We start from the raw sequence: 25,885 nt of genomic DNA, 5'->3' as shown, positions 1-25,885 counted from the left end.
GAGAATATTTAAAGGCAAAAACCACAAGGAAAAAAAAACCACAACCCTGGGGTGGGGTGGGGGGAACCACAACCCAGGGGAAGTGAAGGGGGGTTATTGGAGAGTACCTGTGGAAAGTCCCAGCCCAGTATTTAGTTTGTGACAGGGTCCAAGGAACAGTCATGGGGAACATTTTGTATAGGCTATTCTCAAGAGTCTATTCATACTCAACCATCTATCTTGTGGTCAGCCAAGTTCCTAAAACACAGAGCTCAGGACCAAGCTGACCTGCACTCTTGGTTCTGCTCAACCTGCTAGGAGTTTTTGAAATTTTTTAACCCTTTCACTTTCTGTCACTTAGCTGCAGCACTGCAGCACACTGCAGGAGGGGGGAGGCCTTTACCCATGCAAGTACACCCTGCACTCCCAACGTGCTTGCCAAGTTTCAGTTTTGCTTTTCTCAGAGGGTCAACCTCATGCGAGTTTTCATAGCCATGACTATATGTGGCCACAAATCTGAAAGCACTTTTGTTTAACTGTCAAAAAAAAAAAAAAAAAAGCGTTTAAAAGTATATTGGGAAGGTTCATTGGCATGTTAATTCCTTCGCATAATTCCTTACGGGAAATGAAAAGGCTCTAGATTATTCCTGCTCAAGAGAAGACTTAACATTAGACCGGGAGAAAGCCTAGGTCTCTGAAAGCAGATCGAACTGAATCTTAGTTTGATCTTAGTTTGCTTAGTTTAACAAGCCTTTCTGCCCGGGTCCTGGTATTGGTTGTGGTTACAGGCTCTAGGTAGCACTCTCAGGGGGAGGGCCTTGGCTCTTGGTGGCCGTGGCAGAGCCGACGCGATGAGTTCCCAGGGTGTCACCGCTGGGCGAACTCCAAGGCCTGCCCAATCCCCTTGCGCAGTGGCAGCTCGTCCTGCTAGTGTGCGGCGGCTCCTGCCAGGGAAGTGGGTGAAGGGGCGGTGCTAAGGCCAGTCCCCGCCTATTCTGGCGGTTACTCTGCCGGTTACGCCCCGTTCCCTCCCTGGAGCCTACCCGAACCTGGGCGCGGCCCCCCGCCTTTGTCCCAGTCAGCTCGGATTCCGGACCGCCAGCTCCTGTGCCTCCAGCTTAGTCCCCGGATCCCCAGGCTGAGAGCCCGTACTCCAAGGCCACCTGAGCCAAACTCCTGCCAACTTGGTAAGTCATGGGGGTTGGCTCCTGCTGGCTCTGTAACCAGCGAAGGAGGAAAAGTAAGGGTGCTGTGGAAGAGCTCTGGCTGAGTTTCAAAGGCAGCCCTGATTCGGAGACAAGAAGAATCAAGATCTCAACAAGATCTAAGGCGTTTTCAGCCCAGCTGCCTTAGAATCAAGTGTGGATTTAGCAAATCCAGACGCCCAGACTATTCGACAGATTAATTCTGTCGGAATCTCTTAAGGTATTTTTCAGAGCTCCCTGGGTGATTCCAATGTAGGATTAGGAGCCTGAGACCAATGGGTAGCCTCCAAAAGAAAATGCCTGCTGCCCTGGACCTTCCTGAGTGCACTCTGCAGACAGGCTGGCTGCTTCCAGGAACCTCCTAGGGTCCTGAGGTTAAGGGAGGACTTCCCCTGAGTTTCCTGGGATACAAAAAAAGGAAGCAAGACAATGCTTGCTTGGCAGAGTTGCCCGAATATCAAACTGAAAGAATACTGGAGTGCGCAGTGTTTTCATAGATTGTAAAAAGTATAAAAATGAATAGACTGCCAAGCACCTTTGGTTCTGTATTGCCTGAGTTGCTAGTGGTGTCCGAAATTACCTCGGGAGACCCTTGACAACTGCCCTCCATCCATCCTTTAAGGGTGAAGCCAAAGGTATAGAATGGAGTTTGACTGCCCACTTAAAAGCAGTCTTCCTGCTTTAGATGTTAAGAATACCTGGAGTGTACGGGTAACTTCCAGGTTGTCTGTTGGAGAGGAGAGCTTCCTCTGTTGTACCTGGAAGCAGAGTAGTTGTGATCCAGGAGCCAATGGAAACCGGACAGGCATCCTCATGCATGCTGGCCAGGGGAGAGGCAGACTGAAAACCCAGGGCAGGGAAGGAGAAGGGGAGGGCCCTTGCAAAGGCCACAAGAGTTTTGTTTTTATAGAACATAGACCTAGAAAACCTGGTTCCAATCTTTGATCCTGTCACTTTTGTGATGGGATTGGCAGCAAGTTAAAAATGACCCCTGTGAGCCTCTCTTTTCTTACTGGTAAAGTCTAGGCAAAGTGAAACTTAACACAGGGTAAGGTAAAGTCCATCTCAGGCATTACGGTCCATGGCAGGGGCTCTGTTCCTGGAAGACAGTTATCTCTTTGGTATAGCCACTATGGTGGAGTGTGTTTGTCCAGAAACTGTCTTCCTTAAAGCCCCACTCTCTTGCTCTTCTATACCAAATATATTTTTAAGAAAGCTGGGCTGTCAGCAGGACTCACAATTGATGCAGCACACATGGCTCTCCTGCTGGCAAGAGCCTGAGATATTGCACCCAGCGTTCCTGTTCTGCTCTTGACTCCTGGTCAGGGACTCTTTCATCAAAGACAGTCGGGAATCTGTAGAAGAGAATTCTAAGTTCTGCCCTTATTGATGCATGCCTCCCAGCTGAAACTGCTACCCAGCTGCCCATTCTGTTGGGACTGTCACTACCAGAGCAACAGCGGTAGCATTGTTTAAAAGACATTCAAAATATAAACTAAAGCCACAGAGGCACAGAGGTCAAGTGTCTATAAGAGTATGTGTGGTCACTGATATTTGCTTCAACAGAAATACCAAGGCTGTGTCTTTTATCCAAAGGAAGGGTTCACTGCTGAAATGGAAGGCATTTGATTCCTAGGGCTTGAATGACAGCTTTTCTACCCCTTTCCTTTGGAAGATTTTAGGCAAGATGAAGTTAGGAAACCAAATATGTACTTGTTCTGAACTGTTGCCACGGTGAGCTATAGGCATTTCACAGATTTCCAGAGTCTTGTCTTTGTTGTCTGCAGAAAGCTCATTGCATGCCCTGTACTGGGCTCTTTGCCACCTACAGGTTGTGACTGTTTCTGTGGAGGCTCAAAGGAGGCAGGTGTTTCATCTAAAGTTGACTGTGTAGTAAGAAGGAGTAGTCACTGTCTTTTCAATTAACTAATGGATTCCAGCCAGTGCTGAAATACTGGCCAGCACAAGACTTCCTGGCTTGGATGCTTGCTTAAACTTGAATTTCATCTGGAATTGGCAGGCTCCAAACTGGGCAGAGAGTCCTTTGCAGAATCAGCCACAGCAGGCTTGCTACCACCCTCCCTACTGCCCTACTGCCAACCAATGCAGTGCGGGCTGCAAACTGATGGAGCCCTATTCTGACCTTGGATGAAACAGAGTCCCTAAAAGAGATTCACTTCTTTATAGCCAACAAGGGAATGAAGTAACATCCTCCCTTAAAACCAACGGGCTACTCGGGAAACTCACTTTAGAATTTGTTTTGCTGTCAAGTGATTTCCCTCTAAACAAAAGACAGCTGTTTTTTAAAGGAGTGGTACATGGTTGAAGACAAATGCCCAGGGAATAATCCAGTGAGCACCTGATTAGCACCCAGCCTTGGTACATCATTGCTGCATGATGGAGACTTTGTTGGAGATAGAACCTAAGATTTTATAGATGCTAGGCAAGAGCTCTGCCACTGCACTATAACTCTGCCGTCTTCTTACCTTTAAAATCTTGAGTCAGGGTCTCACTACGTTATGCAGGTTTGGGGTCCTAGCACTCTAGCCTCCTGAGTCGCTGGAATATATCTATATTTATGTCTATACCTATATGTTTATGTCTGTATGTCTATGTCTAGTTATTTATATAGAGAGAACACTATATATAGATATGTATCCTCATATATCTTTATATAGATATATAGATATAATAGACATATCAACATATATTTCTTTATGTTGCTATGTATTTTAGAATGCAGATGTCCCTTGCTGTTCTGTTGTATTGCTGCCACCACCACATAGGTTAGGATTGGAAGAAATAAGTGTGGGAGTCAATGACTCAGTGGGTCCTTTTAACAGCCATGGGCCACTAGCTCAGGCAAGTCACATGTTACTGAAGAAACTTCTTTGGTGCTAGGAAAGCTGTGAGAAGGTGAAATTTTACGAGGGAGATTATGTGTGTTATTCCAATTCGAAGAAGATTAAAAATGTAATCGCCAAGAACTTCTGTGCTGTGCTTCATCTTAATACAATCTTAATTTTTTCCATGACCCATAGAGCAAACTTTATAGAAGGAACTAAGTAGGAAGCTAGGCTTGCCCTTGGGATAGATAGTCTCTGTACACTTCAGGATAACAGATCCCTCCTTGAGAGGATATTCCTGACTCCATTTAACAATACAGTTTTAAATTTTATTTTATTGTTATTATGTTTTTTAGATAGGGTCTCACTAGTAGCCTTGACTGGCCTGGAACTTGATATGTAGACCAGGCTGGCCTCCAATTCATATTGATCTTCTTGGCTCTGCCTCCAGAGTACTGGGATTGAAAGCAGGCAACATCATGCCTGGTTCAATGGGGATTTTAAAATCATGCCATCAGGCTTGCTTTCTGAGGCTTCAAGAGCTGGATCCTGACCTCTCTAAAGCAGAAAGCAGATGGATGTGGAAGAAACCTCAGGCTTTGCACTCAGAATGGGGGTCACACCACTGTACTTTCTTTCTTGACTAGGGGTGGTGTCTCCATTCATAAAATAGGACATCCTTTCCAAGCAGGTTGTTTTGAGCCAGTGAAGTACCCAACCCCTCTCCTAGCTTCCAGTAAGTAGTGATTACTGTGGTGACAGTAATAACCTTGAGTACTGTGGCTCCAGGGCTGGTTTTGTCATCTCCTCCTGTGACCTTGGACTGGGCTCTGGCATCTGTACTTAGGGGCAGGTGTATGCATGTTTCCTTCAGAGTGGTGTCCCTTCCAGTTTAAGCAGTGGAAGTGGGAGCTTCCTCTTGTGCCCCTTAGAGGACATAAACCCCAACCATCACTGAGATGTAACTCTACCCTCACTTCCTACTTCACAGCAAGGGGCTGAGAGAGTGAACCAGGTCCTCCTAGGGACAGCAGAGCTGCTGAATGGACAGCAGACTTCTACCTGTGTCAGTGTTAAAGGAAGAAGAAGGCAAGGCTGTATCAACTGCGACATAGACAGTAAAGTCCTTGCTTTACAGACCAGGCCTTTGTGTGTCCTCTTTCTGTGACAGTCACAGTCCCTGAGCCACAGGCACTCTCATTCCAGGAAAGGAGCTTGAGGAGGAGGAACAGGACTGGGGAAGAAGTAGAGAGGGTGGCCAGATTCTAACACCAGCCTTGCTTGCTTTTGCTTACATTCGTGCTTCTGGCCAGCCTCTATCCAGAAATACTTGCAAGACAGCCTGGCCATTTAACAACAACTTGGGGTATAACTCTAATTAGCATCTGCTATGTTGTTACAGAATAGTTTTCTGGGAAAGGCTCATATCAATCTGGAATCTTCTCTGCCAGTATTGCAACAGAAACTTGAAGAAAGCTGGGCTATTTATTTAGAAATGTATACAATACCGAAAGAATGAATGAAGGTTCCCAACAACAAGGCGTGTAAGGAAAGGGCAGGATCATAAGGCCAGTGGGGCTGATAGGAAATGATTTCTTTGAGGGTTCTCTTGTTGATTCAACCCCCAACACTAGGATGGGATCTGAATTTTAGCTGTCCTTCTAAGGAGTCTACACTATAGTCGAATTCTAGGTAGGGTAGCCTCTGCAGGATGATATCACCAGATAGTTTTGTACAGAGCAAAGCTTCTGCTGCCTGGGAGGCCTTTGCTAGTGTCTTCCCACTGCAGAGGACTGAGTGGATGGCCTCTGGTCATGGACACTTAAGACAATGGTGCCAGGTCAGGGTGTGTATATGGAGCATTTGATGGTTCCTTAAGTGCTCCATGTTCCCCTGGGTATCTCCAGTTCTGATCCCCTAAGAGAGAGTGGCTCTGCTTACATTCATCTCCCTGTAACCTCCCACTACAGAGGCACTCATGGGTCCTGCACCATTGTGACTCTCTTAGTTTTGGTTTTGTTGTTGTAAAGAGGCACCATGACCAAGGCAACTCTTACAAAGGCAAACATTGAATTGGGGCTGGCTGACAGGTTCAGAGATTAAGTCCATTATCATCATGGCAGGCAGCATGGTAGCGTACAGGCAGACATGGTGCTGGAGGAGCTGAGAGTTCTACATCTTGTTCTGAGTGCAGACAGGAGGGGACTCTCTCTTTGGACAGCTAGGAAGAGAGCATATTGAATTTTAAAATGGCTTAAAATTTATTATAGTTGTGAGGGTCTAAGAAAGGGATTTAAAGTATGTGAGGTCTAATGAAGTGACTTGAGGTATGCAAATGCAAACTGTAAAGGTCTGAGGATGTGACTTGAGGTATGTGAAAAACGAGTCTTAAAGGCAATACATGATATTAAGACTCTAAAGGTTCAGAGTTTAAACATTTTAATGGAGTTATAATAAGCTATTAATATAGCCTTGGTAACGCACTGGCTCCAATTATCATAGTCACAGAATCAAGTTTTTAAAATTTCCTTTAGTTGTTTTTTAATTAGAAATGGGTCAGAGGATAGATAGATAGATAGATAGACAGATAAATAGTAGATATGAACTTATATATAGATACAGATAGGTATAGATGATATAGATAGACATTTATATATAGAATATATTTTAGATAATTGATAGAAACAAAGAAAGATATACTGGAAAGGGAAATATACATATTTATTTATGCTTTTAACCTTGAACTATCCTTTTGGCTCCCTCAAGCTTCCACCATGGCTCTAAGGTATGAGTCTATTCCAACTGTTTACAGACAGTAGTTAGCTACTTTTCTACTGTGAGGAGTTCAGTGCAGATTACAGTGATCCTGCTAATATATCTAAAACTTTATCTTTTTTTTTTTTTTTTTTTTTTTGTAAATGTAAAAACCATCATGTAAGCTTCAGGGAGTCTGGATTTGAATCCATTGTCACAAATTAAAATGGACTTTAAATAAGGACTCCTGTCGATTAACAACTAAAGATTTCCCTCTCATTACCTATCCCTGAGTGTGGGCTATTTCCTTCCCCTGGTATTGAGACTCCTTCTATACACACACCCAACTACCAGAACCACAGGCCTGGAAGTTTCAAGTGTAGAACTGAAATAAAAATTTTCCTCTAAGCTCCTTAACTTTACCTTCTGTCCCTAGTGTATGTCCATCCCAGCAGACTTCCACTCAGCTGGCCCACAACACCCAGAAATCAACTGGGGCTAGCAAACTGCTCTAAAACAGCTTTTAAAGATCCAGCCCCAGGTGATCTTGCAGAACCAGTAGGCCCTGAACCTGAAAAGCTGATGCAAATCAGTCCAGGCAAGTAGAAGAAACATTTAAATACATTCAGGAGCTGGGAAAACCTTACAAATGGCAGGGGCCAATGCTTTTGCAGAACTGTCATATTTGGTCTCTCTTGGGCCCCTGGCTCTTACATATCCTTGGCAAAGTGGTTTCCATATTCCACATAATAATTGCCACTCCCTGTTTCTTCAGGATCTTTCAGGAAATAATTGGCAAAATGACACAAACATGCTTCTGATGGAATTTCCTCAGGTCTCCAGCATTACCCACCAGCTTGAGCCCCTGCTTTGGACCAGTCTTCCAAGTCTTCCAGTGTTCCAGACTGGTCCAAAGCAGCCTGTGCTTTGCTACCCAAGGTGGTCCTGTAGAACATGGGTGGGTTTTTTTGGGCCTGACAGTCTTGCCTTTTGTTGATGATAAGAGATGACATACTGTCTTCTGTAACTGCTTCTCAGCTGAAATTAGGACATTCTTCTCAGGGCCCAGGAGAGTCAAATGTTGGCCAATGGTCAGGATTGGGGAAGGAAGTCAGTAATAACAGGGAACATGTGCTAAAGCTTCTAGTTAACATCAGTTATGCCAGTCTTTATAATGCTTTGTTGCAAAGAGATTTTAATATATAAAGGGCTCAGAGGCAAGCATGCCTGTCTTAGAAATTTGCCATCTTGCGCTTTAATCCATGGTCTCTTTTCTTGTTTGCCTTTCTATAACAGTCTTATTTACTTACAATCTGACATTTCAACCTTTACTAGCGTGTATCAACCATTGGACTGAGATAAGAGGAGACAACCTGTAAATTGCTGTCTGTAAGCAGGTGAGGGCAGGTGAAAAATAAGGCTAGAGCCTGTGATTGGGCAGTGGAAATAGATGGCAGGATGAAAGTTTTAGAAACAGGACACAGACAGAGAGACAGAGGAGACAGAATGAGGAGACAACAAGAAGAAAGAGGACAGACCAGATCCAAATGGCTTAAAATAGCCACAGGTAGCTATGAGTGTCACAAGAGAGCAATAAAATGATATAAGGTAATTCGTCCAACCTCGGTGGGCACAGTGTAAGGGTCACACCATTACATTGTGGCCATACCTGGACTTTGCTGTCTATTATCACTGCCAACCCATTGGGGAACTAGAACACAATATACTTTCCCACTACACTGTACATGTTGCTCTTTACAACATGCACTGTATGCTTGTTCCTCTCCTGTCTATACTTAGTTCTTGGGTGCACTCTAGCACTCACTGACGTGAATGTTGTAACTTTCCAGTTTACATGCTGTAAACCATAATGCAAGAATATCTCTCAAAGGGATCTGTTTCTGCACTCTTTGTGGAGTGCCCACTGAGGATGGAGCTGCTGCTCCTAGCAGACCCCTGGACAGGTCATGGTTCTGTAGCTGTGTGTTTCCCTTCATCTGCATATCAGCAGTGCCCTGGTTCTTCTAACCAACATCATAATTACTGACAATTGTGAGAGTGGCCAAATATAGAGATTCTGTGAGTAAAAATCTTCCAACATTAAAATATATAGGCTAAGTGTGCTGGCTTGAATATTTAATGCTAGCACTTACAAGCAGAGGCAAGCTGTTCTTCAAGAATTTGAGTCCATCCTGATCTATGAAGTGAGACTGAGGCTAGCCAGAGCTACAGGTGAGACCCTGTTTCAAATAAATAGTTCCCCCAATTAATAACAGCATCTTCAATCAAAGCAATATTCTTCCTAAAGAATCAGTGATAATAAGTAAGGAACAGTTTTCAGTTCTCGGGCATTTAGCAGTTTCGTTTATTGTGTTTAAAGTCCACTTAATTTCCTGTCATATTCTCCTATCTTGTAATTCTGTTTCTCCAACAGACAGAAAACTATGTGCCGACTGGTGATGTGTTCAGGACTGAGAAGGAGTCACATGAACACATGTAGGAGTGACCTGAACACAGAAATCACCTGTCTGGGCTGAGCTTGTAAAGTGCTTACTAGAAAACTCAGACAGTATAGCAGGCTCCTTCTCCCTCTTCACAGTTTTGTTTCCAATCTCCTCCTGAACTCAGTTGAGTCTCAGCTCTTCCTCTCAGCTCATAGGTGAGTGCTGCAAAGATTGAAGAGGCTTCTACAGGCATGCTGAAGACAGACCTCACTGCTGCAGACTGCCTTCAGGTGGGAGAAACGGGTATGCATTTTAATGCAATTTGAATCAAACTAAAGGAATATAGGGAAGTTTCAACAGAGACCCTCAGAAGAGCTGAGAATCCTGCCTGTTAACCTGTCATAGTGAGTCTCTGTACGAGTGGAGACGCTTGGAGGCATCTGTTATATTAGTTACTCCATCAGAGTATTTAACACTCAAATATTTCTGGAAAAGAGAAACGAATGATGAATTAACTACAAGAGCCTGAGACATAGATTTGTTTTATTTGGTTTTGATTTTTGGTTTGTTCGTTGGTTTGGGGGTTTGGCTTTTGTTGTATATTTTTTTTTCATTTGTTTCTTTAGCCTGGTGTGTGTGTGTGTGTGTGTGTGTGTGTGTGTGTGTGTGTGTGTGTGTGTGTGTTTAGCTTGCTAGGACACAGTGGTGAATAGGAGGATGCTGCTGCATAGCATGCACCTTATGTCCCAAAGTGAAGGAGACTCTAATTTTTCAATGAGCACAGCTCTGAAGTTCCCTGTGGTGATAGAGCTTTGCAGATCTGCTTCAAAAGGAAGGGAGAAGGTGAGGTGCAGGGCAAGGTTGAATCCCCCACCAGCAAATCTTCTGCCATGTATGGTTTGTGCTGAATTATGAAAATGATCAATGCTGTGGAATTTCTGTTTCTGTATTTAGAAAAAAAAACCCTCTTCTGTATTTGGAAACTGTCTGTTTTGTTCATTTATTTTTTTAAATTTCTTTCTACTCTCTTCCATTACATTAATTTTTATTTTCTTGTTTGTTTCACTGAAATAAAAGTGGGCTTCCTGTAAAACAGCGTTCATAATCACCAAAAAAGCAAGACCAAAAAGAATGTAGAGGCTTTTCAGCTGAACCAAATTTTCCCATAACTGAAACATTTTTATTTTCTGCATAGATAAACATACACACCCTATAGTTCTGTGAGAGAAGTTATCCTGAATTAAGAATTTATTATACTGCTTTTATATATGATTCAACTTTTCCATAATAAACATTTGAGGTTTAAACAAAAGAAGAAGGAGAAACAGGAGGAGGAGTTAGTGTATAAAATGAAAACTATTTTGTGCATCGATATATTTTTCTGCAATATTATAAACCCATTCATGACTTTAAAAGCCCTTGTAATAGCCTCTTTAGAACTGCATATGTAGATATATCCATGTAGTCTGATTATCAAAACTTTCATCTTTTTTTATGATGGTTGAATGTGATTTCTTTTTCTTGTTCTTTTGTCCTGGACCCCCAAGGTCACACTAGAAGAGTGTGAGCAGACATCCTTCCCTTTTTCTGGGTCACTGGGGAAAAGCATTCATGCTGGCTCAATTTTTGTATTGGGGTATCATAGGTACCTGTCTTAATTAGAGATTCTATTGCTTGGAGGAAACACCATGACCAAAGTACTTTGGGAAGGAGAGTGTTTATTATAGCAGTGTTCATCACTGAAGGAACTCAGGCCAGGCATTTACCCAGAGTAGGAACCTGGGGTCAGGAGCTGATGCTGAGGCTGTTGAGGGCGCTGCTTACTAACTTGCTCCTAGCAGTTTGTTCATGCTGCTTCTTATAAAAGACAGGATGACCATCCCAGGGATGATGTCACCCACAGTGTGCTGGGTTCTTCCACACCAACCACTAATTAAGAAAATGTAGTGCAGTCTTGCCTACAGCCCAGTCTTATGGAGGTGTTCTATTAACTCAGGTTCCCTACTCTCAAATGAATTTAGCTTGTGTCAACTTGACACAATCCTATCCAGTACAAACCTTTTATCAAGTTAGAGAACTTCCTTCAATTCTTAATGTGTCCAGAATTGTTATTTTGAATTTACCTTGAATTTTGAACATGCTTTTGTTGATTTTGAAGAAATGCTTGTTTTAATTTTTTCTGGTAATATACTGAATTATATATCATTAGGTGGATCTAGTTAGCTCCATTCATGGATGGATAGAACAGATTATAACAGTTCTCTCAGCCTCTTACTCAATATTTAGCCAAGATTAGCCTTGAAATCCTGACTTTCATGTACTGGCATCCACAGTCCTGGCACATTGTTTTTTTGTCTTTATTACTATCATGGTTTCCTCAGTCCTAACCAGGTCTATTCCTATGGAGCCAGATTTATAGATAACCTTGTCGTTGTTTCTTCTTCATCCTGATCTTCACTCTTTCTGTTTCTTGCTCTTTCGTTGGCCTTTAGTTCAATAACTGGGAGATTCTATGACAGAATGTCTACCTCCCTTTCCTCTAATGTTCTGCAAACCAAGGACATCACTTATGAACTGAAAGCTTCTCTGAAGGGCTTTGCACTATGTGGGGTACAAGGCAAATCTGCACATGGTTCTGGGGTAAATTTATATATTTCTATAAAAGGGTTTTAAAATTGACATTCTCACATTTATATTTTCAGGTAAAAAACTCCAAGCAAAATTTCTCAAAACTGAGTCTCATGTTAAGCTTCACTGCTGCTATGGAGTGATCACGGTCCTCACTGTAGCTGTAGTTGTTCTTTCTGCTGCTTTGTCAGGTAAGTGACTGACTCTCCAAATTCTGCAGCATTCTGTCCACATTCAAATGTTTCTGTATTACATTTTTATATCACTGTCTGCATTTTAGTGAGAAATAAAAACGCAATCATGGAGAGCTGTGAACCTTGCTTTGCCACATGCCCAAGTGGCTGGATTGGATTTGGAAGAAAATGCTTTTATTTTTCTGAAGACATGGGAAACTGGACATTCAGCCAGTTCTCCTGCATGGCACTAGATGCCCATCTAGCTCTGTTTGACAGCCTGGAGGAGCTGGTAAGAAAGGGCATCAGTAATTAGTTTGTTGGGTTTGTTGTTGTTGTTGTTGTATGTGTACTGCCTTGAGATAGAGAGCTTGGGGCTAAAGCATGGGGAAGGATCTCATTCAGGCAGATGGGGTACATGTGGAGAACAGTGGTTTGTGCCATTTCCTTAGGTCATTGCTTCTGGCTTGAGCCCTAAGCTGTTGCAGAGACCTGTTCTCATGTAGTGCTCATAGTAAGACCTTCCAGGCCAGACATACAACGTCCAGAGATACCTTGTAGTCGTGCAAGCTTTTCTCCAAGTATTCACATGTTGCACACTGAATGTGGCATCTATTAAAAATGGCAAGGACATCATAAATCAAAGACTTTCCAAGACTAATGGGATGGGTAATCATCAATGTATTTGGCGTTATGGGTGTAAAATGCTTACACTGAGAACTGAGGGTTATTATGGCTTTAAAGTTGATGACCCTCAGTTACAAGAAGCTGCCATCCTGAGAGGAGGCTCTTGGATGGAGACTCAAGGATCCTGTGAAACTGAGAGACATGTGTATTTACTTCATCTTTGTTATGACAGAATTTTCTGAAGAGATACAAGGGGCCTTCTGACCACTGGATCGGCCTGCACAGAGAGTCAACAGAGCATCCTTGGATGTGGACAGACAACACTGAGTATAACAACTTGTACGTTCTCAGAAAAATTTCCCTTATACTGAGTTCATTTGCTCTGAAATGTGTACATTGTATCTGTAAGAGATGCTAACACCACAGCTTCACAAGCTTAAGTTTTTTGAATGTCATCCTATTTACTGGCCATCTTTCAACACATTTACTTAGAGTAATTTCACTCAAAAATATATACCACGATGATGGCATCTGGGAGAGATATTGTCTGCTCCATCACCAACTAAAATTTTCTTTGCTGGTGTCAGAACTACAGATGGGCAGTGGGGGTTACAAAGTCCAGGAAGCTAATGCAAAACAGCATGAGTAAGACTTGTTGGTCCTTTGTTTGCACTGCTGTACCTGTTCACAGAAGCAGAGACTCCACATATATTGGTAACCTCTCTAATGCCTCCTCATCCAAAAAAAAAAAAAAAAAAAAAAAAAAGCCTAGAGACAGCTCTTGTGTGTGAGCATATCTAGCTGTTTTGAACAGAGCCATTTCACTGGAATGGTAAAATACAGACATAGTCAACATCGATCATTAAAGACCTTAAAGAAATTTACTAAGTTGGGTTTCCCCCACTTTTATACATGTGTAAAATACATCAAAAACTGAAAATCACCCCCATTGAAGTCACCTGTAGCCACAGTGTGTTTGAACATGAGAGCAAGCACCAGTCAATTCCCTCGTACACACATTCCAGGGTTCCACATGGATAAGTGACAAAAATGTGGTGTTCAAGTCAAGCCTGAGGATGTAAGATATGCTAGGTATAAAACTGGTGCAGGTGTTTGAATGCACTGTTGGCCTGTGCAGTAATTATTCTTTGTTCTTTGCTTTAGGGTTCTCATCCGAGGAGCAGAAGTATGTGCCTACCTGAGTGACAATGGGATCAGCAGTGGTAGGAGCTGCACACTTAGGAAATGGATCTGTAACAAGCCCAACACCATACGCTGCCCAGTAATTGTAAATCTAGGGTAGGGAATGTGCCAAAGTATGCGTGAGAACAGATGCCCTGTGACCTGCTATCTACAGTTGCTCCTCTACTCCTGATCTACCAAAACCATTATCCAAATCCATCAACAATCACATTGACAGCCAAGACAAAAATTTGATTAGAGGGTCATAGATATACTGCATAGAATTCAGATAGATGATTCTAGTACTCATATGTAAAACTAAAGTATAAACAGATCTGTATTAGTGAGCTTCATTTCATGATCAGGTATGAACTTTTTCATTTGTCCTTGCTATGAATTCAAGGGACCTAAAATATGGGGTGGCTGAACCCATGAAAATGATTCTGTAATCACAGGAAAAGGTGATAATTGGCCTGTGGCCTCCAAACATTATAGTAAATATAGTCAGCATTTTCTTTAAAAACTTCAATGACCAATATGAAGGCAGTTCTATACAAAAATAAAAGCAGTGCTGAACACTGAGATTTAATAGCATTGTCAAATATTTTTACTTTACTTCTCAGATTTTTAAAAATCAACAGACTAAGAATATGTTACAAACAAGAGTCATTTTATTTTCCAAATTTAACTTTTTTGAGAACTCCATACATACGTACGCCACATGAATTTTATTCTTTATTAGATTTTACTAACCTTCCCTTAAAGCATTTAATGCCTAATCTTGCAATCATTTAAACATTGTTAAAATTTAAGGACAAATATTTTAAATTTTTGGATTATGTGCTACACTGTACTGATGAGTCCCAAAAAGGACGAAATAACAGGTCACAAGCAATTTCTCTGTTAACTCTTTCTTCTTACTTTATATATGGATTAAACCTTCTCACGCTGTACTACTGAGATTTACCTCTATCTGTTTTTGTAAATTTTGTTTTATAACAAGGTCACTCTGTAAGCCCCAGATGCCTGGTACCACCATATAGCCTTGCTCTCTATTAAAGTGTTACTTCAGGGACAGGAATATGACTTTGATGGTAAAGGCACCGACTACTAACACTGAACTCAACACCTGGATCCACATGTTGGAAGCCTAAAACTGTCCACAACAAGTTGTCTGTGAACTTCAAACTTGCACTGTACACACACACACACACACACACACACACACACATTGAAATGAAATTAAAAAATTTTAAAGTTCTTTTTTTGTAGTAGACTGTGTTTATTTTGAATCTGTATTTTTATTACTTGTTTTTGTTGTTGTTGTTTGGGTTTTTTTGACACAGAATTTCTCTGTGTATTCTTGGCTGTGTTGAGCCCTGCTTTCCTTTGTAGACCAGGTTGGCCTTGAAGTCTGAGATCTACCTGCCTCTGTCTCCCTAGTTCTGAATTCATAGGTATGTACCACCACCACTGGGCTTACCCTGCTCATTGTTAGATTAATACAAGCATATCTCATTCAGAAAAATACTTTTCTCCAGTGTTCAATTCATACTGCATTTAGGTCTTTCTCATTTGCAGTCCTTCTCATTTCTAGCAAACTAATAATAAATTAGTTTTTGTGTGTGTATGTGATTCACTTCTGTATTCTCAGAGAAAAGTACAGTGTGTCAAACACAAGAGGGTTTAAACCATATATGTAAGGAAGGTATGTTTTTGTGACAGTCACTGTAGGATTCCATGTTGGATTATATAGATTATCAGTTACCAAGAAGATACTTTCTTACAAAAAAACCTAAAGACTTAATATAATTTAACTGTGTGTGATTGTTGTGTGACAGACTTTCCTGGGCATATACAACACACGAATCTTCTCACTCTAGAGAGGGAGTCCATAACAGATCAAATAACAGATACCACCAAAATCCAACATGGTAAACCTATAAGTTTTATGGGTGTTACTTATACAAATTTAGGTGGGAGGTTACTTACAAGATCAGAATCGATTCAAAGGCATATGTATCATTTAAGCCCACCTCAGCATGGGAGCTTACAAAAGCTAGAAATCTAGAACACAATGTATAGCCTGCAGCGTACTGGAGAGTTCCTATCTTAGTTAACTTATGTATTGCTGTGAAGAGATACAATGATGAAGGCAACTTATACTTACTGGGAGCTTGCTTAAATTTTCAGATAATGAGTTGATGACCACCATGGTGAGGAACATAATAGGACACAGGCAAGTATCCTGTTGAAAGAGTGGGTGACATACTGAGACAACAACCACAAGACAGACAGAGGGTAAACTGAGGATGCTGTGGGATTTTAGAAACCCAACCTCAGTGACATAACTCCAGCAATGTGACCACACCTCCTCCAACAAGGCCACACCTCTTAAGTTTCCCTAATAGTCTCACCTATTGTGGACCAAGCATTCAGATACATAAGCCTATGGGAGCCATTCCCATTTAAAACCATCACTGTGTCCTTTCTTGGGGCTCAGTTGGTATTTGATCTTCTAGGCCATCCTGATGGTCTCTGCTTCTTTAAGGCATTTGAGCATGTCCAAGACTGACTCTCAGCAGTCCTTACTCCATATACACACATATAGAAGAAAGGGGCCTAGTGAATCTGCTCAATGGCACGGACTTTGCGCAGCTATTTGGAGTTGTTTGACTTCCTGTCTTCCTACTTTCTCTTCAGAATGGACTATTTCTCTGAGCACACTCTAGCACTACAATATAAGTTCACAAAAGAAGTTTCATTGATGTTGTAACCCTGGCCAGTATAATATTTGTGTGCAAACTGGCTTCTAAGTCATATATCAAGAAAACATAGATTACCTTATTTGTAATCCAATAACTTGGAAATTTTTGTAACAGCTATTACAGAGTATCTTCATGTGTAAAATAGGTCAGTGGACAACTATAATACTGGTAGGCTTATCTATGAATATGGCTCACCAGGTTCAGTACATGCTTACTATCCTGGTCTTCCACTACTGCATCACAGAGATGAAAATGAAAAAAACAACAAGAGTTTTCACTTGACTGTAAAGGCCAAGTGACACTGCTGCCACCCACAGGTGACAGCTGTTCAAAGAATTTTCTCATAATCACTGGAATTCATAATTAGTTGAAGAAAATGAAGTTTAAATCTTGCTGTTTTCATGGCTAGTGATAAATAAAATGTATGCTTCTGTTATGAAGGACAGTAGCAATGAGCCCCTGGCACCCAGGTACTTCATGGTTACAGTGTCTCCTGTGGCCAGCTTTGTTTAGATGAAGTCATTGGATAAATTTCAGGAGATATACAAAGCCATATCAAAAGAGATTTATGGGCTGGGTATAGTGGTACACTACTTAATTTCAGTAACTGGTTGGTCAAAGAATAAAGATCTTTGTGAGTTTGAGGCTAGCCTGGTCTACATATCAAGTTCCAGAGCAGCTAGAACTACACAGAGAGACACTGTTTCTTCTGAAACAGTTGGTGGTGTTGTTTGAACAGTCTGAAAAACCAGAACAACAAAACAATCCCAGTTTTATGTTAGTGCTCTAACTTAAAGGCAAAATCCCACTGAGCTTCTGGAAAGATGGCACAGCAGTTAAGAGAGAGCACTGACTGCTCTTGCTGAAGACTTGGGTTTGGCTCCAAACACATCATGGTGGGACATAACCTTCCCTAACTCAAGTCCAAGGATATTCAGTGCCTTCTTCTAACCTCTGAAAGCACCAGGTATGCACATATTGTTTGTTTGTGTGTGTGTGTGTGTGTGTGTGTGTGTGTGTGTGTGTGTGTGTGTTTGTATGTATGCAGGCAAATACTCATATACAATAAATTAAAATAAATCTAAACATATATATAAAAGTTTTAAACAAGAGCAACATTGATCTCTCTTTCAATTTTGAAGGTCAGAGGTTCAAAAAAGATCTCATTGGACTAAAATTTACAGTTGAACCATATTATTTTTTGATAGCTAAGGGCAAACTCTCCCTTGGCCTAATGGTCTCAAGAGGCCACCTGCTTTCTTTTCTTTTCTTTTCTTTTTTTTTTTCGAGACAGGGTTTCTCTGTATAGCTCTGGCTGTCCCGGAACTCACTCTGTAGACCAGGCTGGCCTCGAACTCAGAAATCCACCTGCCTCTGCCTCCCAAGTGCTGGGATTAAAGGCGTGCGCCACCACCACCCAGCAGCCACCTGCTTTCCATGGCAAGGGCCCCTTCCTTCATCTTAAGTGCCAACAGTGTAGCATCCTTAAGTTTTTCTCTGATGACCTCTCTTCTCTATAGAGGTACACAGTGATTAGGCCAGGCCATCTAGTTATTTCAGAAATACCTCTCCATCTCAGTGTATTTAAATTACATCTGAAAAGTTCCTTTTGATGTAAGGTAGCCTGCATACAATATTACGGTATTAGGATAAGTATATCTTTAGGACCATCGCTCTTATAACTGTGTATGTATAAATTAAAACAACCACCAGGCTTCAAGGATTGTGTTGAATGTGGTCTGATTTTGCTCCAAAACCTGTGGATTTTGCCTCATAATACACTACCCTTTACGATCTCTATTCATCTAGTCTTTCTACTATGTCACATTGTCAAAAGCAGAGGGTCCAAGGGAAGTGAGGCAGAGGTGATTTGGGCTGATAATTTCATGACACTTTGTTGTTTTTCTATTTTTTTAACATAGTTTTGTGAGTGATTATCCACATTAGTGTCAAGGACTTTTCTGTAATGCATGAACCCAAGAGTTACCCATGTCCTTGAGCAACCTCAGTGAACTACTCGTTCCCTAAGATGAACAGGATGCATTTGTATTTTAGTGCATAGAAGCCCACTCTCTCTGAGAAGAGAATTTGACTCCTGGGCATGATGTTGCATTATAGTTTAAGGTGAAATCTATGAAAATAAGTTTCCTTTTTGAAGGCTGGAAATATGCCTCAGATTTATGAACAGGAAGAAATAGAAAGATGACAGAAGTCATTCAGTGCATAAGCATTAACGTTAAATTTACATGTGCTAACTAACTACTTTAAATGCAGAAAATAGAATGGTCAACTGAAGTTCAACCCACATAAAGAACTACAGACAGTTAAGGAATGCTGAGGGGGAAGAACACACCAACTGGTTATCCAATGCCAAAAGGTCGGCCCTGAAAACATGTATGCAAGTAACGTTATGTCAGCTGAGTGGGTTCTATTAAACATATGTATGCTTCCATTCAACAATAATTAACACAAAATACACCATGAGTTTGAAAGGGAAGAAGGAGGGACTGCATACATACAAAGTTTTGGAGGGAGTGTAGGGAAGGGGAAAATGTAATCATATGATCTCAAAATAATTTTAAAGTTTATTTTTGAATAGAAATTGTCTTAACAATTTTCTTTATATTTTTTATTTATTTTCCTTTCATTTAGTAGAAATTGATTTTTGTCATACATATTATAATTGTGGTTTCCCTCTCCCAAATGCTTTCAAATCTTTCCCAGTTTCTCACCCATGTTAATCCATGCCCTTTTCCCTCTCTCTCATTAGAAAAGAAATAAGAATATTAAAAATAATTCAATAATTTACTTTAATTAGAAAAAATAAAAACAAACCATAATTGGACAAATTCAATAAACAAAACAAAAACAGAACACAAAACACAGTAAATACATACAGATGCAGAGACACACATTTGCACATGGAAATCCCATAAAATTGGAAACCTCGACACATAACCAAAAGACTGTGAGTTTTTTGTTTTTTTTTTTTTAAAGACAAACCACTATAGAAAAAAATACCTCTAAAAATACCTTGTATGTGTATTCTGCTGGCCATTTAGTGCTGGGCATAGTTCTGACTTGTAAGTTTGATTTGTGTGCCTAGTAAGACTAATGGAGAAAAATGGTTTTTCCTTTGCAAATGGATATCTGTGGGAGATAGTTTCTGGATTAGGGATGAGCTCGTGTTCACTTTCACTCTCAGCGCTGTGACTCCCACATAACTTGGACTTGTACAGGCCCTGAGCATACTGGTCCAGTCTCTGTGAGCTCGTACGTACCTCAGTCCTGTTGTGTCTACAAGGTCTTGTTTTTTTGATGGTCTTCATCCCCACTTGCCCCTTCTTCTTCAGAGTTCTCTGAGCCCTGAGAAAAAAGATTTGATGGATACTATCCATTTAGGCCTGAGTATTCCAAGGTCCTTCACTCTCTAAACATGGTCCAGTTGTCAGTCTCTATATCTGTTCCCATTTATAGAATCTTCTCTGATGATGGCTGAGCAAGACACAGTATTGCAGATTTTGATTAGGAGTCATGTAATTGCTGTGTTCCTTTAGCAGAGCAGTAGTAGTTACTTTTTCCCTAGGTCCATGACCTATCTAATCTCAAGATATTGGCCACCTGAACATGGGTTCCATCTCATGGAGTAGGACTTAAATCTAATCAGATACTGGTTCGATACTCCCACAACTTTTGTGGCACAATTGCATCAGTTTATCTTAATGGCAAGTTACCAATGTAGATCAAAAGATTTGTATCTGGGCTAGTGTTCACCTTTCTTCTCTGGTACTTTACATTACCCTGAACGGTATTATGTAGGGGTGAAGTCTCTAGGTAAGCAAAAGCTTGAATACTCTCTGTTCAGTGTGTTATCTAAGCGCTGTTTTCAGCCACTGGGCTTTACCATCAGTTTGTAAAGAGCAATATATAGCCTTGGAAATTGTCTGAATTGTTTTGGGGTTTCCATGGGGGTCCCATTAGCCAACAACTTGAAAAGATGAAACCCATTCACAGAACTGGAGGTTCATTTAGTGGCAGGAGATGTCTAGTTGAGGCTTATTCTCCCCTGTTATTTGGTTATTCCATTAAGACTTATTTCAGATATGTATTTAAGAAGCATCTACTGTAACAGGCTTCTATATGACCCCCCAAATACCCCATAAGTTTCCTTGTGCCTCCCCAAAGTCCCTTCCTCACTGTCCTCTTTATCCCCTCTCCCATTTGATCTTTGTTACACTTCCCTCAGCCTCCTCCAACTGTAAGTATCTAGTCTATTTTCCTCTCTTAGGAAGGGTCTTTCTCCCCTGTATTTCATTACTCTAACCTAACTTCTGTGGTTATAGGGATTATTGCCTGCTTACTGAGAACTTAACAGGTAATATCCACATACGATCAAATACATATCTTATTTGTCTTTTTGAGTCAAGGTTACCTCATTTAGGATAATTTATTTTTAGCTCCATCTATTTACCTGTCAATTATATTATTTTTCTTTTTTAATAGCTGAGTAATATTCCATTGTGTAAATGTACCATATTTTCCTAATCCATTTTATATTGATGGACATTCAAGTTGTTTCCAATTTCTAGCAATTATGAACAGAGCAGCAGTGAACATGGTTGAGCAAGTGTCTCTGTTATGAAATGTAGAGTCTTTGACTATATGTGCAAGTGTGAGTTAGCTGGATCTTAATGTACATTTATTACTAGAGTCCTGAGGAACCACCACACTGATTCCCATAGGGACTGTACAAGTATTCATTCAACAATAATGAGTACACCCCTTGGATCCTCTCCACTAAAAACTTGTTGTTGCTTCTTTTTGCCTTTTTTTGTTTTGTTTTTCCAATTTTGGCCATTCTAGATGGTGTAAAAGGAAATCTCCACATAGTTTTGATTTGCATTTCCCAGATAACTAAGTATACTGGCCATTTTTAAAGTGTTTTTCTGCCATTGGTCTTTTTTCCTTTAAGAACTTTTTTCAAATTATTTACATATTTTAAATATTAACACTGTATCACATATGGTTGATAAAAAAAAATCCCATTCTGTAGGCTGCCACTTTGTCTGAATGACTGTGTCCTTTACTGTACAGAAGATTCTTAGTTTCATTTATTAATATTGATCTTACTTCTCATACTAAGATTGCCCTGTTGAGAAAAGTCTTTTGCTATGCCAATGAATTCAAGGCTATTCCTCACACTTGCTCTTATCTAGTTTAGTTTATCTGGTTTTATGCTGAGGTCATTGATCCATGTAGAACTAAGATTTGTCTAGAGTGATAAGTATGAATGTATTTGCATTTTACTAATAAAGACAGTTTGAAGGTCAGTTTCACCAGTACCATTTGTGGAAGATGCTGACTTTTTTTCTGGTGTGTATTTATAGATTCTTTATCAAACATCAGGTGTCCACTGAAGAAGTGGCTCTGTTGTTAAGAGTGCTCTTCTCTGTTGTTAAGTGCTCTTCCAGAGGACCCCAGTTGAATTCCCAGCACCTACATGCCAACTCCCATATATCTATATTTCTAGTTCCAGGAAATTGACATAGACACACATACAGGTAAAATATCAATGCATATAAAAATGAATCATTTAAAGATGTTAGATTTCTATAAGCATGTAGACTTACATCTCTGTCATTAATTTGATTCTGATGATCAACAGGTTTCAGTTTGGTTTGGTTTTGTTGCCAACACCATACTGTTTGAATCACTATAGCTTTGTAGTACAATTTGAGATCATAGATAGTGATACCTTCAACCATTCTTTTATTTTTCAGAATTGTTTAACTATCATGCAGTTTTTGTGTGTCAATATGAAGTTGAAGATTGTCCTTTCAAGATCTGGGAAGAATTGTGTTGGACTTTTAATAGAGATTGCATAAAATCCATAGATTGCTTTATGTAGGATGATCATTTTTAATATATTGATCCTACTGATCCATGAGCATGAAAGATCTCTCCATCTTCTAACTCAATTTTCTTCAATTTTCTTTTCATCAAAGACTTGAGGTTTTTAATCATACAAGTCTTTCACTTGCTTGGGTAGAGTTATCCCAGGATATTTTAAATTTATTGAGGCTATTATAAAAGGTGCCGTTTCTCTCATTTTTCTTAGCCAATGTGTCAGTTGTCTACAGGAGGACTGCTGATTTTGTGAGTTAATTTTGTATCTGACTACTGCTGAAAGGATTTGTCATCTGTAGGAGCTTCCCAACAGAATTTTGAGACTCACTTATATATACTGTCATGTCATCTGCAAATGAAGGTACTTTAACTCCTTCCTTTCCCATTTGTATCCTCTTGATCATTTTCTGTTGTCTTATTGCTCTAGCTAAGCCTTCAAGTACTATATTGAATGGGTATGAAGAGGGTGGGAAACCTTATCTAGTTCCTGATTTTAGTGAAATTCTTTCTCTCTATTTAGGTGGTTGTTGGCAGGGTGCTGGCTGTAAACTGCCTTTATTATATTGATTTTCATCATGAAGGGATGTTGCATTTTTTTTTTTTTTTTACCAAATGCCTTTTTTTCATCTAATGAGATGATCACATGGTTTTGTTTTTTTGTCTATTTATCTGGTGGATAACATTGATTAGATTTATGTATCTTGAACCATCCCTATATCTCTGATATGACACCTGCTTGATCATGGTTGATGATCTTTTTGATTGTTCTTACTATTCAGTTTGAGAACTTTTACATCTATACTCATAAGAGAAATTGTTTGATAATACTCTTTCTTTGTTGAGTGTTAGGTATCTTAATTATCAGGATAATTGTGGCCGTGTTTATTTAAAAATACAATATTTCTTCTGTTTATTTTTATGGGATAATTTGAGGAGTATTGGCATTAATTCTTCTATAAAGTATGGCAGAATTCTGTTCTAAATCAACCTGCCTTTTTGGTTGGTAGACATTTAATTATTTCTTCTTTTTCACCAGGAATTATAGGTTTGTTTAAATGCCTGTCTGATTTTGATTTAACTTTGATAAGTGATGTGTGTCAACAAATTTATCCATGTCTTTTAAGTTTTCCAATTAGTTACTTTTAAAGTATGTCCTTAATAGTCCTGGATTTCTTCATTGTCTGTTGTTATATACCCATTTTGTCTCTAATTTTGCTTATTTACATCTTCTTTGGTATCTTTTAGTTAATTTGGATAATGGTTTGTGAATCTTGTTGATTTATTTTTCAAAAACAACTGTTTTTTTCATTGATTCTTTGAATGGTTTTTGTTTGGTTTGTTTCTATTTTATTGATTTCAACACTGAGATTGATTATTTCTTGCTATCTATTTGTTCAGGTGTGGTGAGCTACTCACCAGAAAACTCTCAGACACAGGTTCAAACCAATAAAAAGTTTTTTTTATGCACCCAGCAACTAAACTGCCTGTTCAGGACCCCAGTATACTCTCATCTTTCTCAGGGTGAGTTTTTGAACAAAAAACACATACTTGCTTGACACATCCAATCTTTCCCAGGGTGAGTTTTTTGAGCAAAAACCACATACTTGGTTGACATACCTCATGATCAAAAGCAGTTAGTCCAAAGCAAACTACAAACTACAAAGCCAAAAACCAAGATTAGTACATGGAGAGACTTTCCCAGAACTATAGACTTGGATGGATTAGGTTTTGGTTCTTATTTTGGCAGGTAGTGCTGTCAATATGCTGTGTTCCAAAGTCTGAATTGTACTTCCATCATGGTGTCAGTTGTGCTAAGGCCTAGTGACCTACTAACCTCTGGGGGACCTGTTATATTTCCACTGGTTCTGTGGGCATGGTCAACACATGGATTCACCTAAGTGAAAGAGGTTATACCATCTCCTTAGCACTAGTGTTTTAACAGAGTTTATTCTCTGTTTTACAAAGCTAAGAAGGCAGTTGAACAAGCAGGGTCCTATACTGAGAGCTAGGAGCAATAGGATTAATTACCTAGCCATGGCTGTAAGTAGACTGGGAGTACAAAGATTGGTACCAGTTGTTAGATTCTTAATGCCTCCTTTCTTTTTCCCTGAAGGTTGTTTTGACCATGGTTAAATTTTATCTAATTATTCCTTACCGACTGGCATAGAAGCAACAAGTTTCTCCTGGTGTCACACAGAGAACTCCTTGTGTCATAAAGAAGAGGTCCAATTCTCTTCAATTCTGAAGAACAGTCTCAGCTAAGGAATCTAACTGGGCTTCCAGATAGGAAGCAGAATTTTCCAAATGGCTCCAGTCTATGTTTAGTAGAACACCGAATTCCTCAGTATTTTTGAACCCCATAAAGAGGGTTGAAGTTTCACCTACAGTTGAGCCCTCCATGCCTGCTCCAACCAACAGGGGAATGAGAATGGAGAGAGCTCACACCACATGGGGTGTTACGGCCCAAGCTGCTTTACGCTTGGGGGGCCAAAATATCTCGGACCGCTCTGTCAATGTTGAAACCGGCACTGCCAAAAGCCTTGGGGACTAACTTGTTAGCCCACACTGCCCCAAGCAGCTCAGGTCTTTGGGTCAGGGTTCAGCAAGAAAGAGAGTGAGAATGGACTCGAAGAATGGAGACCAGACAGAGTGTGATTCAATCCCGTTTATTCTTCAGTCTCTCTTCTTCTCTCCAAGTCCCAAGTCTTGAGTTCCTAGTCCCTAGTCCCTAGTCCCTAGTCCCTAGTCCCTAGTGCCTCCAAGTTCCAAGTTCTTTCTCCAAGTGCCAAGTGCCTAATAATTAATGCCTAATGCCTAATTCTCTGTTCTCTTCCGAGTTCCTAATTCTTACTAATTTGCTCCAAGTTGTTCTCTAGTCCAAGTGTCTTCTACCTAATAATCAACTAACTCCAAGTTGTACTCAACTCTTCTGTCTACCTCTCGACTTTTATATGTCTCACTTCTAAGCCATACCTCTAAGTCACGCCTTTAAGTCATGCCCTTAGTTCTTGTCTCTAAATCTGATCTCTAAGTCACGCCCTTAAGTCACACACCTTTAAGTCTCACACACCCAAGGGAAGATCCTGGGTATCTAAAACTGTAAGGCTCGGGAAGCCCCCAAAGGGGACCCCACTCGAGTCACAGGATGGCGCGCACCCAAAGGACACATGGAAGACCAACTTGCTGCAAGAACACGAGGTAGTTTAATGGCGGAACGTTCCGGGCCGACACGTGTCTCAATGTGGGAGACAGGGGCATCGACCTCGTGGCTCCAGGGTTTAGGGTTTATATAAGCTCGGGGTGGGGAAAAGGAGAAACTTTCGCGCGGGTGCATATGATTGGTTGTTTTCCAATTTTTGAACATCTGGCCAA

At 40.4% G+C, this 25,885-nt stretch overlaps 1 protein-coding gene across 1 annotated transcript; it reads left to right on the top strand.

Annotated features, from left to right (window-relative positions):
- Nucleotides 1-1,030: 1,030 nt before the first annotated feature.
- On the top strand, nt 1,031-15,099 carry LOC117715298 (C-type lectin domain family 2 member E-like). The gene is made up of 6 exons (XM_034512051.2): nt 1,031-1,166; nt 9,437-9,531; nt 11,931-12,047; nt 12,137-12,321; nt 12,889-12,995; nt 13,821-15,099. Exons 2-6 carry the CDS (start codon nt 9,480-9,482, stop codon nt 13,957-13,959), a joined length of 600 nt encoding a protein of 199 aa, XP_034367942.1. The 5' UTR covers nt 1,031-1,166; nt 9,437-9,479; the 3' UTR covers nt 13,960-15,099.
- Nucleotides 15,100-25,885: the final 10,786 nt, after the last annotated feature.

This window comes from Arvicanthis niloticus, chromosome 9 (genome assembly GCF_011762505.2).
Source record: "Arvicanthis niloticus isolate mArvNil1 chromosome 9, mArvNil1.pat.X, whole genome shotgun sequence".
Lineage (NCBI taxonomy): Eukaryota > Metazoa > Chordata > Mammalia > Rodentia > Muridae > Arvicanthis > Arvicanthis niloticus.
This window is presented reverse-complemented; position numbering and strand designations above follow the sequence as displayed.

Bases quoted from the DNA above. Each gene is read 5' to 3' on its own strand.
- LOC117715298 (XM_034512051.2), top strand. From the start codon at position 9,480: ATGCTGAAGACAGACCTCACTGCTGCAGACTGCCTTCAGGTGGGAGAA. The intron at 9,532-11,930 runs GTATGCATTTTA...TTATATTTTCAG, and splicing joins CCTTCAGGTGGGAGAAACGG to GTAAAAAACTCCAAGCAAAA. The intron at 12,322-12,888 runs GTAAGAAAGGGC...TTGTTATGACAG, and splicing joins TTGACAGCCTGGAGGAGCTG to AATTTTCTGAAGAGATACAA.